At 40.7% G+C, this 14,173-nt stretch overlaps 1 protein-coding gene across 3 annotated transcripts in view; it reads left to right on the top strand.

Annotated features, from left to right (window-relative positions):
- LOC104020924 (rapamycin-insensitive companion of mTOR) overlaps positions 1 to 4,885 on the top strand; it is a 91,488-nt gene extending 86,603 nt beyond the window's left edge. For all 3 annotated transcript variants that reach the window (XM_087770899.1, XM_087770902.1, XM_087770901.1), the window contains one exon: positions 25 to 4,885. In XM_087770899.1, the coding sequence (XP_087627025.1) occupies positions 25 to 99 (75 nt within the window). In that variant the 3' untranslated portion in view covers positions 100 to 4,885. The remainder of the gene's footprint in view (positions 1 to 24) is intronic.
- The last annotated feature ends 9,288 nt before the right edge of the window (positions 4,886 to 14,173 follow it).

Below are 14,173 nucleotides of genomic sequence, written 5' to 3'. Positions count from 1 at the left end.
ACTTCATCTATCTTTTTCTTTTAGATGCATGAAGAAGCAGAGGCTATTTTAGCAACACCAACAAAACAGACAGTAATTGAAACATCAGTTGAATCCTGACCTCTGTCTTGTGCAGTACATTGCATATAGACTTTGAAATCCTCAGACAACCTCCGATTGACTGGATAAAAAGCTTTGGAGCATCATTTTCTAGACCGTTCCAGAAGCTACTGGTACCTGAAGACTGAACTGAAAACTTTCTTCCTTAACCAATTACTGCCCCAGTCTTTTGAGCCCTTTGGGGAGTTATTAAACATTACCATAGTTTTAATAATAGTAATTACCAGTATATGCAAGAGTCGAGCACTGAACACCTCCACAAGTTTTCATTTCATTTTTTACCATAAATTAAAAAAAAAAAATAAAATAGGACAACACGCAGAGACATCTTTTATGGTTGACTTCCGATTCTGTTCCAGAGAAGCAGAATGATGCCTTGCCTTTTAGCCCCTGGATACCAGGAATCAGAGAGATGAGGGTGCATTCCATTGCCAGCAATGGGGAGCCATGCTGTAATCATGGACACCAGGGGATTAATGTTAGCCCTTCTCTGTTGGTTTTTGTACTGTTTATAACACTACTTGGGGGTTTGTAACTTCAAACAGAAAGAAAAGCCTCTGTGAATGAGGTTTTCTTTAATATTACTATAGTTGTAAGTAATTTTATTAGCAGTCTCTCCAATTTCATTACACTTATGTACATGTATCTTATCTGAACCATTTAAGGATTTTCACTACAGTTTGATTTTAAAAATAACAAATCATTTAAACTTAAAATGCTGATATCAGATTGTTTTCCCTGAATGATATGCATGTGTTTGCAGTTTCTATACTCATGCTCATATAGTATGAATGTTGGTCTTACTCTTAACTAAAAACCTTTAAAAAGAATGATTTGTATCAGATAAATGAATATTGTATAAACTAAACTTGAAGACATTTAATCATTGCTGCTTTTGTGAGAAGACATAATATGAGCGTTTTCCAAGCTCCATGGAAACAGCCTTTTATAAAAATAAAGGTTTGATTTGAATTTTCAAAGGATTAGTGATCAAGCATCAGATAGTACTAATAATTGTAGTGAAAAGCCTTAAGTAGCAAATTTTGAAGCAACAATAATTATAATTTTATATTGGTATTTGAGGCTTCTTGCAAAAATTACATGATACAGTGACTGTTAATGACTGAAATAGTTGTGTCTATCATGTTACTGGTGAGGTTTCTAAATTAATGAGTGCAAGCTTAAAAAAAAAAAAGTAAGAATCCCCATTACTTTTATCATGGATCTAAAGATTCAGAAGCCTTTATACAAAGGTAATATAAATATATCCAAATATATATACACAGTAGCATGGCCACCTTTGTTAGAATGCCTGTAATAGAAGGGATTACCCTTTGATTTTGATATAGGTGAATCATTCAGCTGGACTGTACTAAGGTAGAACATATTTTTATCCATTCACTTTTATGATTTTTTATAATTGTCAGTTTAATACTTAAGATAAGTGAAATTTATCCTGATGCTCATAACCCTGTTCTTTCTAGCTATGCTACTGGAGATTTCAATAAGTAGTCCTGTGAACAGTAAAACATGATTCCTAGTGAAATGTAGAATTTATTTGCTCTTATTGGAAATTTCATCTTGCCACATAAGCACTGCTTTGCAGCTTTCACTTCACTGAGTTCTTATGTGCACTGCATACCATCAGGTTCTGGTAAAGCAGATCTCTAAGTTGCTGCTCATAGTCAAATTTAGTTCCTTAGATTATCTTTTCATGAGTTCCCACTGAAAGAAGGAGCAAAAAGAAACTGATTCAACTCTCTTATGGTTAGTGACGCAAATAATATATCTATGTGTCAAGGCATGTTTGAACTGCTCTGAAAACATACCACACCAGTAACTATTGGACTTCTCTGGTCATAAGAAATAAATGCTTCTGTAAAACCAAAATGTCAATCACAGTAGACCAAATAGTGGTATAAACTACAAAGGAAATAATGTAGTTTTCCCAAAAATGGGGCTAGCATATCTCATACAGTAGTTTCAAACACTACCTCAGTTAGGCTAGAGTATAAGAGATTTGTTTTAATAACTAGATGGGGTTACATCAAACAACTCCATGTTATTTTTCTGCAGTTAAAGCAAAATAAACAAATTTTATCACCTGTATTTAAAAACAAAAACACCTTTGTTCATTTGTTACCAGTTTAGTCCATAGCACTTAATGTAGAAAGCGCCATAGGAAGGCCTCTGATTATAAAAATAGTAAGCAAAAGCGATGTCAATATACTTTTGAAAGATTCTCCATCCTGAAATGCTTATGTGTTCTGAAGTACTTGCTTGTGTGGGGATCCATGACAACAGAAACTTAATGTATGAATTATTACTGCAAATTCAGTTATAAAACATAATTTTTTTCCTGAAAGTGTATGAGTGTCAGTCGATTTCAACAAGTATGCATCAAGGATGTAAAGTCTATACTGTACATAACATACAGCATTTCTAGAATTAATTTACATATTTACACGTTAAGCTCACCTGGCTTTCATTTTAATTGGCAAATGAAGGGATCCTGTTATTGAAGGAATTTGATATTGGCCTAGTTATAAACTGTGAATTTCTAATTCTATCAATTTCTTTTTTAAAATATCCCTTTCAAAGTTCTTATTTTGGGGTTTTATTTGCTTCATGATAAAACTTCAAAAGAAAACAGCAGTAAATAAAAATTGTGCTTATATTAACCCTAACAAAGAATCCTTCTACTTCCCCTAGAAAGGGTAGCAAGGGAAGCTGACAGACCACCTGCTTTGTATTTTTTGCAATTGTAACTATTTGTGATACTGTCGAACAAATGGTAAAGCATATAGCATTCATTTACACTATATACAAACACAATTTAGTTGCTGTGGCAAAGAAAACTCCTGAATGATTAAACATGATAACACAAAATACTCAGACTGCTCTGAGGCAAAAGCCTTTGTGGGAAGGAGAGGCTGGCTGTGAAACCAATTACATTTAATCTACAAAATTAGCTGGCTAATTTTCTTAGTCTGCTTTTACAGTCAGTGGAAAGGGATAGCCCTTTCCAAAGGGCAGAGAGCTAACTAAAGGGTTCACAATTACTTCCCTGAGGGCCTGTTTCTCTCCACTGTGTGGGGAGGAGGACAAAGCTGGGTGCTGTGAGTGTCCTTTTGGAGAGACCTACCTCTTCAGCTGTCTGAAATTCAGAGATGCTGAATGCTCCCAGCTGTCATGGACATCACTTGGAGACGGAGATGGTCAGGCTTTGAGGTGCCTAACTTGTATGTTGGGCCCTTGGCATGTTGTATTTGAAACAGTCGCTTTTCCTCATCTGACAGTTCTTATTTGACCTGACATATGTACTGTAAATGTGCTCTCATTGGGAGGTGGTGGTGTTTTTTTCCCAAGACACAATGAAGTGCTAAAGTATTTGGTAGTTCAGGGCACAGTGGCTTGGCACACTGAGGTAAGCTGCCCTTATAAACATTTAAAAAGGCAGCAGTAAGAATACCACTCATCTCTGTCATTTTATTTCAAAACGTATCTAGTGGTCTTGAACGTATGAGTTGTAATTTGTAGTGAGAAGCTGAAAAAAAAAAACCTATAGCACCTTTACTAGGTGCCTGAAGAGAAAGAGAGCTACTTGAGAAAGAGGTAATAATCAAAGCCTAGTGAGAGATGAAAGAGTTGTTACTGCTTCTTAGTCTATGTCCTGGTCTTGGTATTTGGCTCTTTGGACTTCAGGAAGCTGATGTTACTTTGTAAGTGTGAGCTCAAGCTGAGCAATTGCAGTGGAAGAATTCTTGCCAGGTTTCGGAGCATCTCTGAGGTTTCTGCTCACCTCCTGGCAGGGCTGCACAGAAGTCCTGTTATTCAGAGCTTTGCTGTGGAGCCAGTTGAAAGCAAGTCCCATAACTTTTTTTTTTTTCAGTTACGCTTCTATTATCATGTGCTTATTAAAGGTATACTAGGTGAGAGTAAAATCTGAGAACTGTAAAAGACCTTTGGGAACATACTAGAAACCATGTTTGTATTTTGCTAGAAGCCCCCCATCTCCTTGGTTTTTTTTTTAACTCCTAATTCTGGTTCCCTGGATCGTTTTATTTTCAACAGATTTGTACGTTCAGTAAAGAATGTGGATTTTCTTTGGAATATTTTTGTAACATAGATGGATAGCAATGCCACAGCATGCAGAAAATGCACATTTTGCTTGAATTGCTTTGTAAAATACACTATTTTATTGGAGAAATGTAATTTATGCCAAAAAGCGTAACATGCCATTTTGCCACTGAATAGGGTGTTTTAGCACAAGATGCAATGTCTTGGGGGGGGGAAAGGCAGATGTCTTCTAGATTTAATTGAAAAATTTTTCCAATACTGGGCTGTCAGCATCCCTAAAACTGCATTACAAGAGATGATGTAAATTAATCTGAGGAGGGAAGGGATCAAGGAAAATCTCAAGACTTATTTTCCTTGTCCCGTGTAGTCTTTTTTTTTTTTTTTTTTATTAACACGCTGCTACATATTTGGAGGTTCTAGTGGTTGTAGGTCACTGAACAGACATTGAAATCTGATTTATATTGTATACCTGTAACATAGAAAGAAAAAGTATTTATATATTTTCCATAAGAATATTGTATTGAGCTGTGTATAATTTAAACAGAGGCTTGTCCCAAAATGGTATTGCCCGCTTTGATTTTTTTTGTGTGTTTTTTTTTTTTTTCCCCTTTTTTTTGTGTGTGTGTGCAGTTCATCTCTATGGGCATTAAAAGCCTCCTGAAGTGTAATCTTATCAAAGGGATGCATTGTTAATAAAATGTACTTAAACTTCTTAAAGTTGTTCTGGTCTCATATGTACCTCTCAGCACTAAAAATGGATTGGAATTTTATTCATATTTCTAAGTTACTAATTAACTAGAACAACCTGAAGCTTTCCAAATAAACATTTTTTTGGTCAAAAATATATTTTACATTAACGCTTTGTAAGATGTCTTCTAAAACTAGTTTCATAGTTTGTACACCATTTTTATTTTGAAATTTTAAAAATTTAGAGTACTGATACTAAGAATTAATAATTTTTCATTATGTGATGTTTGCACATTAAGTATTAGCATTTTGACAACAGATGTGAAAGTTGAATTATAAACAATGACAGAAACAAAGTTTTCAGTTTTGAAATCATTCAACCATTAATGTAAGACAGATGTCTTAAAAAAACAAGTTATATATCCCCCCCCCGGCCGCAAAAATCCTTTTCTAATCTTTAGTTCTAGTGCCTGGACTGTATCCTTTGACTTTGGCATTATGCTCCTTGGAATTCTCTGTTTGACTGTGTGCTTTTAAGCACAGGTAGTTTCATGAAACACCATCTGTCAGGACCAGCAAGCAGAAAGATTTCTAGATAAAGAGGAGCTGACGTCTCATCACATCACCAAGCAAACTGTTTCCTTGCTTTGAGATGATGAAATTTCATCAGTGCAAAATCTCCCCAGGAAAAGACCAAGGGAGCTGCCTTTGCCAGAGCTGAAGTGGGAACTCCCACCAGGCCAAAGTGTCTCACCCCACCACCAAGAAGGCACTGCTGGCTACAATCACCCCCACCCACACACACCCCTTCACTTACTTACTCCCTGGGCTAAATTACTGCAGCCAAGCCCCAATGAGAGCAGCTCAGATGTAGGAAATTGTGCCTTGTTAGAGCTGTCCTCTGGCATGAGGAACTGCAGCATGTTGAAATTTAAAATGTTTTGTGGGATAATCTGAATTTTTTCACTGACTCCTGTATCAGAGTTCCTTACACATGTAACTCTTAATTTAGGATACCTTTCAAACCTTTTTAAATAAACAGGCTTTTTTGAAATGCACAGCTAGGAAGTCTTATTTTGGTAGTGGCAAAACAGCTCGCTTGGAATTTTCTCTAGCAGCAAAGCTTTTAAACTACACAAGTACATATGATGTGATTAAACACTGTGGAGAAGAAAATGTTTTTCTAAGTTGTAAAGATAGTGTGGTGTTCAGCACTCATAAAGAAAAACTTTCAAATTCACTATAACTCAAAGGAGAGTAACATAAAGGGAGGAAAAATTTATCTAGGATGTCTCCATCAAATAGCATCAGCCTGTTCTCTTACTTCCCTATTCTCTGTCAAACTGCACTTCAGCTAAATGTGACCAGACATGTTTCCTTACTCCACTGTCTGAAGGCTGAAAGAGAAGACCATACTGCATTTTTTTTTTTCTACTTCTCAAGTAAATCTGTGTGCAACCTTACACTTGGATGCAGCACAGTGTGCGTTGACTGGATACCTCTAACCACAATTAGCAGTCTGTGTGTTTGTATCTTTGTTTGTACATAACCTCAGTGTAGACACTCTGGAAGGGAGAGCCAGGTGCAGGAAATCGGGCAAGGAAGGGAAGAGGCTGGCATGGCTGAGCCATGACCTGTTGGTCAAACTAAAGGGCGAGAAGAGAATGCACAGGCAGTGGAAGAAGGGACTGGTATCTTGGGAAGAGTACAGGGACACTGCCCGGTTGTGTAAGGATGGGATCAGGAAGGCCAAGGCTCGGCTGGAGCTGAACCTGGCAAGGGATGCAAAGAATAATAAGAAGGGCTTCTACAGGTACGTTAACGAGAAAAGGAAGGTTAAAGAAAGCCTACCCCCTCTGATGAGCAGAAGTGGTGAGCTGGTAACAACAGATGAGGAGAAGGCTGAGGTACTCAACAACTTCTTTGCCTCAGTCTTCACTGGCACCCTCTCTCCTCACACCTCCCGAGTCAATGGGCCATTTGATGGGGATCAGGGGGGCAGAGGTCCTCCCACTGTAAGAGAAGATCAGGTTCACAACCACCTGAGGAACCTGAATGTACATAAGTCTATGGGTCCTGACGAGATGCATCCCAGAGTCCTGAGGGAACTGGCTGATGTAGTTGCCAAGCCACTCTCCATGATATTTGAAAAGTCATGGCAGTCAGGTGAAGTCCCTGGGGACTGGAAAAAGGGAAGCATTGCACCCATTTTTAAAAAGGGTAAAAAGGAGGATCCTGGGAACTACCAACCTGTCAGCCTCACCTCTGTGCCTGGGAAGATCATGGAACAGATCCTCCTAGAAGCTATGCTAAGGCACATGGAGGACAGGGAGGTGATTCAAGACAGCCAGGATGGCTTCACCAAGGGCAAGTCCTGCCTGACCAACCTAGTGGCCTTCTATGATGGAGTAACTGCATCAGTGGACGAGGGAAGAGCTATGGATGTCGTCTATCTGGACTTCTGTAAGGCCTTTGACATGGTCCCCCACAATATCCTTCTGTCTAAATTGGAAGGATATGGATTGGATGGGCGAACTGTTCGGTGGATAAGGAATTGGCTGAATGGTTGCATCCAGAGAGTAGTGGTCAATGGCTTGATGTCCAGATGGAGATCAGTGACGAGTGGTGTCCCTCAGGGGTCCGTACTGGGGCCAGTGCTGTTCAATATCTTCATCAATGACATAGACAGCGGGATCGAGTGCACCCTCAGCAAGTTTGCAGATGACACCAAGCTGAGTGGTGCGGTTGACACGCCTGAGGGATGGGATGCCATTCAGAGGGACCTGGACAAGCTCGAGAAATGGGCCTGTGTGAACGTCATGAGGTTCAAAAAGGCCAAGTGCAAGGTCCTGCACCTGGGTCGGGGCAACCCCTAGTATCAGTACAGGCTGGGGGATGAAGGGATTGAGAGCAGCTCTGCCAAGAAGGACTTGGGGGTACTGATAGATGAAAAGCTGGACATGAGCCAGCAATGTGCTCTTGCAGCCCAGAAAGCCAACCGTATCCTGGCCTGCATCAAAAGAAGCATGGCCAGCAGGTCGAGGGAGGTGATTCCGCCCCTCTACTCTGCTCTGGTGAGACCCCACCTGGAGTACTGCGTCCAGCTCTGGAGTCCTCAGCACAGGAAGGACACGGACCTGTTGGAGAGGGTCCAGAGGAGGGCCACAAAAATGATCAGAGGGCTGGAACACGTCTCCTGTGAGGGAAGGCTGAGAGAGCTGGGGTTGTTCAGCCTGGAGAAGAGAAGGCTGCGGGGAGACCTTATTGCGGCCTTTCAATACTTAAAGGGGGCTTATAAGAAAGATGGGGACAGACTTTTTAGCAGGGCCTGTAGCGATAGGGCAAGGGGTAATGGTTTTAAACTAAAAGAGGGTAGATTCAGACTAGATATAAGGAAAAAAATTTTTACGATGAGGGTGGTGAAACACTGGAACGGGTTGCCCAGAGAGGTGGTAGATGCCCCATCCCTGGAAACATTCAAGGTCAGGCTGGATGGGGCTCTGAGCAACCTGATCTAGTTGTAGATGTCCCTGCCAATTGCAGGGGGGATGGACTAGGTGACCTTTAAAGGTCCCTTCCAACCCAAAGCATTCTATGATTCTGTGAAGTACATCAGAACATTGACAACCAGAATATCACTGAGAAAACTGATCTTAATGCCAATCTGAGGAGGTAAATTGAGTAGGAATGTGTGTTTCTTTATTTTAAAATAATTTTTACTTTCAGACAATGAGGAGGAAGACCAGAGTTTAGGATATACCAGACCATTATAATGTATTTTGTTTTATGTAGAAGTGAGATTTGGTCACTTTTACTAAAAAGATAAAGAAACTAAATAACTTCAGAAATAAAATACTGCTCAAGGATGGGTGGGTAAGATTTAATTAGGAATGGGGGGGGGGGGACAATAAAGAGCAAGAATACTGATTTAATGAAATCCCCATAGCTTAAGTAGGCAGTGTGTGGTTAGAAGGATGCAAAGCAGGCCAAAAAGCATCTGGGGAAAGCCCTTCCACTGCTGCTTGAGGCTGGTCAATCAAAACAAAGTGAAGTGGAAACAGTAAGCTGAAACCATGTTCTTAATACGCGTGACCAGCTATGCAAAAAACATGCCCTAACAGAAGGAGTTTGGGGCAAATTGAGAGGAGCTGTGAGTCATTATGATCTCGAAGTCCATGAAGGGGGGAAGGAAGCAAGTACGTGGAAATGAAATGGACCACCAGCGGAGACTCATGTTCTGCAGGCGTAGCTACATGCAATAAGAGACAGCCGTATAACAAAGTACATTGTGATTATGGTCTGCTAAATGGTGAGCAAACCAAATTGTAAGCCATATCACCATTTACATCATTCCTGAGTTTACTCATTTAGATCTCAAAATAAATAAAAGATGAGCCTCATATTTTGAGAGGTTCTACTTCAGCTTGAACAGAAGTTTGAACATATTCCTTGAGTCCAAAAAGATGTGGGGAATGTTCATCTGTCATTGATGCCAGTGCCTCTGAGGTGAAAGCAAGCTGGGTTGTAGGTGCTCATAGTGCACACTGTACTGCTGGGCTGGCCACACACAATATTGAAAGTAATAACAAAAATTAAGATGTAGCTTACTGCTCATTTGAAATATTGGCCTTCTATGATAAAGTGACCTGCTCGGTTGACATGGGGCAAGCGGTGGACGTCGTCTACCTGGACTTCTCCAAGGCTTTCGATACGGTTCCCCATGGTCTTCTCCTGGAGAAATTGATGCATTACAGCCTAGACAAGTGATCTGTGCAGTGGGTGAGGAATTGGCTGACAGGCTGCACCCAAAGGGTGGTGGTAAATAGCTCTTTTTCAAACTGGCAACCTGTCACAAGTGGGGTCCCCCAGGGATCGATATTGGGCCCAATGCTATTCAATATCTTCATAAGTGATCTGGATAACGGGATCAAGTGTAGCCTGATGAAGTTTGCAGATGACACCAAACTGAGTGGGGAAGTAGACACTCTGGAAGGGAGCGCCACCCTGCAGGAAGATCTGGATAGGCTGGAAGAGTGGGCTAACAGGAACCTTATGAAGTTTAACAAGGACAAGTGTAAGGTCTTGCACCTGGGAAAACATAATCCAGGAGTGCAGCTCAGACTGGGATCCACCTGGCTAGAGAGCAGCTCTGTGGAAAGGGACCTGGGGGTCCTGGTGGACAGGAAGCTCAACATGAGTGAGCAGTGTGCTGCTGCGGCCAAGAAGGCCAATAGGATGCCGGGTTGCATCAAAAAGGGCATCACCAGCAGAGATAAAGAAGTCATTATCCCTCTCTACTCGGCGCTTGTCAGGCCACACCTGGAATACTGTGTACAGTTCTGGTCCCCGTTATACAAAAAAGATGTGGACAGGCTGGAGGGGGTCCAGAGAAGGGCCACCAAGATGATCAAGGGTCTGGGAAGCCTGCCATATGAGGATAGGCTGAGAGAGCTGGGTTTGTTCAGCCTTGAGAAAAGGAGGCTTAGAGGTGATCTCATCACCATGTACCAGTACTTAAAGGGGAGCTACAAAGAAGATGGAGACTCCCTTTTTACAAGGAGTTGCATGGTGAGGACAAGGGGTAACGGGTACAAGTTACTCCCAGGGAGATTCCGATTGGACACGAGAGGTAAATTTTTCACAATGATGAGAACAGTCAATCACTGGAATAATCTCCCCAGGGAAGTGGTTGACTCAGCTATGCTGAACACATTTAAGACTCAGCTGGACATGGTGCTGGGGCATCTCATCTAGATTGTGCTAGAAAGTTTGGACCAGATGATCCTTGAGGTCCCTTCCAACCTGTTATTCTCTGATTCTATGATTCACCTTTGTCTGCCTGAAGACTTCTCCCTCTGTTTGCAGTCAATGCTTGTCTCAACTAAAGTCTATGTAAAATTTTGTTGGTTTTTTTCCTGTGGCAACACAGCTCATCAACATTACAATAATATCTATAAGCAACAATATGAAACCTAGATGTGGTTCAGTATCAAAACTTGTTTCTGTCTGCAGCTGCTTAGTTTTTAAGAAGTGTGATTAGCTAGTTAAACATAGGGAAGAAGAGTAACTGCATTTTAACAAATTATCTCAGCTGAAGATCAAATTGTAAAAAACACTTAATTTTTTTTCCTTTTGAAAACTGATTATTCTGTGCTCTAAGTTGAAGTCTTATATTTGTGAAATGTTCCAGACTCAGTTCTTTCATGTGTAATTCTTCATCTTGTATTGAACAGCATCATAATTAGGCAAAACCAAGGGTTCCTTGCACATATGGATGTTAATCTGATGAGACTTTCAGATACAATTCTAACTGTTCTGCTTCATTACAAATATACAATTTTTAAAAATCAAAATGGAAGACCAAATTCACCGCTGCCTACTGTAGGGATTCTGAGTTATAATAAAAATCTATGGTACTCAATTTGTGTTTCTGCAAATACTGCAAGCCAAAAAGTATGGTATCAAGAAGAATGTCTTTGTTGAGTTTTGAAGTCACAGTTAGCAATGCCTTTTATCACTAGCTGAAGGAAGTTTGGTTTGTTTGGTTTTTTAATACATGCAAATGTAGTGTTGGAAGATCTAGCTGATATGCAGCCTGAATATGATGTTCTTCACAAATGGGATTAATATACCTATGCATCCATTGTTTCTGCTTACCTGGTTGTTTGGGGCTTGCTACATAAGTGCAAGGGTTAATGCCAAAAGAAGTTAAGTTCATGTGCACAACAGGAGAGACAGTACCATGATAACACCTCTGCAAACAGCTGTCCTGCTGGAAAAACAGGTGGAAAGGAACTAACTCCCCACATTTCTTTGTGTAGTTAAGAGGATTTTGTTTAGGTTTTAACACGTCATTCTTCCAGGCAGAGAAGGCAGAACTGTAAGAAGCCGCAGTTACCAGAAATGGGAGCCTGTACTATAAAAATCTGTTTTCTGTGCTTTTTCACCCACCAAGTGCAGTTAGAAGACAGGTGAAGTAAAAGCAGGAAGATCGTAGGATTTTGGTGTACGAGGTAGCACTCGCAGAGAAGGCAAAGTTAGAATCATAGAATCATAGAATCGTCAAGGTTGGAAAAGACCCTTAAGATCATCGAGTCCAACCGTCAACCTATCACTGCCAAGTTCCTTCTAATCATTCAGTAATGTGCCACATTGAATACAGGTGACTCTTCCATGTTGATTCCTTATATCATCTGAGAGAGAAAATACAACCCAACCACCACCACCCTCCCACTGATGTTACTGTTCTGAGGCATACTCCAAAGCCAGGTAATGCTCCATGCACAGCTGTATAATACACACCGGCTAGGGGTGGCCAGAGCACATGGTAAACACACACAGAATACTGCAAGTGAAATATACTCCTTGAGTGTGACAACCAATCTGCTTGTTTAACTTGCCCCTCTGCTTTCTGAATAAATTTTTAACCTCTGCAAAATATAGTAGTTCTTTGCATCAGGCTGTGAGAAACTGCTGTGATCTAACCCTCTACATAATATGGGCCACAAAACATTGGCCTGTAAATCTTACATAATGCCCATAACTTGTGATGAAACCATACCACACATCATTCCATTGCGCAAGTCAATATTTTTAAACTAGTCCTGAAGCAATGGCTTTGCAGCATTAACAGAAGTAGGGCAGTTGGGCTTGTGAAAGCCTTTGTCAAAAAGAGAAGTTGTTGTGGTTTCAGGAATTCTTATTTATATTGTGTAACCCAAACACTGGATGGACTCAATGGAAGAGAGTACATCAAATAGAATCATAGAATCATTAAGGTTGGAAAAGACCCTTAAGATCATAGAGTCCAACCGTTAACCTATCACTGCCAAGTCCACCACTAAACCATACCCTCAAGCACCACATCTACCCTTCTTTTAAATACCTCCAGGGATGGAGACTCAACCACTTCCCTGGGCAGCCTGTTCCAATGCCTGACTACCCTTTCGGTGAAGAAGATTTTCCTAATATCCAACCTAAGTTTTCCCTGGCGCAGCTTGAAGCCGTTTCCTCTTGTCCTATCACTTGTTACTTGGGAGAAGAGACCAACCCCCACCTCACTACAACCTCCTTTCAGGTAGTTGTAGAGAGCAATAAGGTCTCCTCTCAGCCTCCTCTTCTCCAGACTAAACAACCCCAGCTCCCTCAGCCGCTCCTCATAAGACTTGTTCTCTAGACCCTTCACCAGCTTCGTTGCCCTATGGACACGCTCCAGCACCTCGATGTCCTTCTTGTAGTGAGGGGCCCAAAAATGAACAGTCAATCACTGGAATAATCTCCCCAGGGAAGTGGTTGACTCAGCTACGCTGAACACGTTTAAGACTCAGCTGGACGTGGTGCTGGGGCATCTCATCTAGGCTGTGCTCTTGCCTAGAAAGGTTGGACCAGATGATCCTTGAGGTCCCTTCCAACCTGGTATTCTATGACTCTATGCTGCAGAAGCTGCGTGAGAAGCTAATCTGCCCAGAATTATCAAGCAGGCTGTGGATTTCAAGATAGATTTAATTGTCATTATGAACGAAAAATCTTTCCCACTTATTTTCTGGAGACTCTGTCTTTTTGCCTAAGTATTTGAAAATGCACCCACTGCTGCCCTGAAATATGAAGTAGTGAATAATGCTCCTGGTTCTTGCATTTAAAACATTATCCCTGGAGCCAAATGATACCTTTGTAGCAATTTGAACTATTACAGAAGCAGTTACATTGTAGCTTTCCTAATGCAACAAGGCCACGTTCCTGAAATCAAGACAAATAAGTTTTTTTTTCCTTGAAGAGCATGTCTAAGTTTTGGATGCTCATGCTTGAGGGTGCTTCCCCATCTATCTAAAGCAGGTGTGTGCAAGCTATCCTTGTCCACTCAGATGCAGCTAACCACCAGTGATTCCCAAACTCTTTCTGTGATTATTCTGTGTGATTTCATGGAACCATGAAGAAAGCATCACCTTTGGGCTTGGAAATCTAGAGAAGGGTATTTCCCTCCTCTAAGTGATTTTATAACAGAATTATTTTTAACTAGCAGTTTTCTTCTAAGTTCTGTCTACAATTGAAAACAGAAATAAAAGCTACACTAGTGCCTTCTGGGAACAGTCAGTAGCAAAAGAGAACAGAAATTATTTTACAAATATCTTCCAGATTTGAAGACAGAGTACAGCAAATGTGACCATGCAAGCTGAACTGAATTTGAAGCTAAATCTATATTTTAAGAATACAAAAACAACTAGGCGTGAGTCACTGGGGAGGCAAAAGTAACCATGAAGTTCGTGCATAGTCTATACAGTAAGCTTGACATTGTTTCCAAAACCTTTAA

Source organism: Nipponia nippon, unplaced genomic scaffold (assembly GCF_047370975.1).
Source record: "Nipponia nippon isolate SJK-2023a ecotype South Korea unplaced genomic scaffold, ASM4737097v1 scaffold_34, whole genome shotgun sequence".
Lineage (NCBI taxonomy): Eukaryota > Metazoa > Chordata > Aves > Pelecaniformes > Threskiornithidae > Nipponia > Nipponia nippon.
The sequence above is the reverse complement of the archived record's forward strand: the minus strand, read 5'-3'. Positions and strand labels throughout refer to the sequence as shown.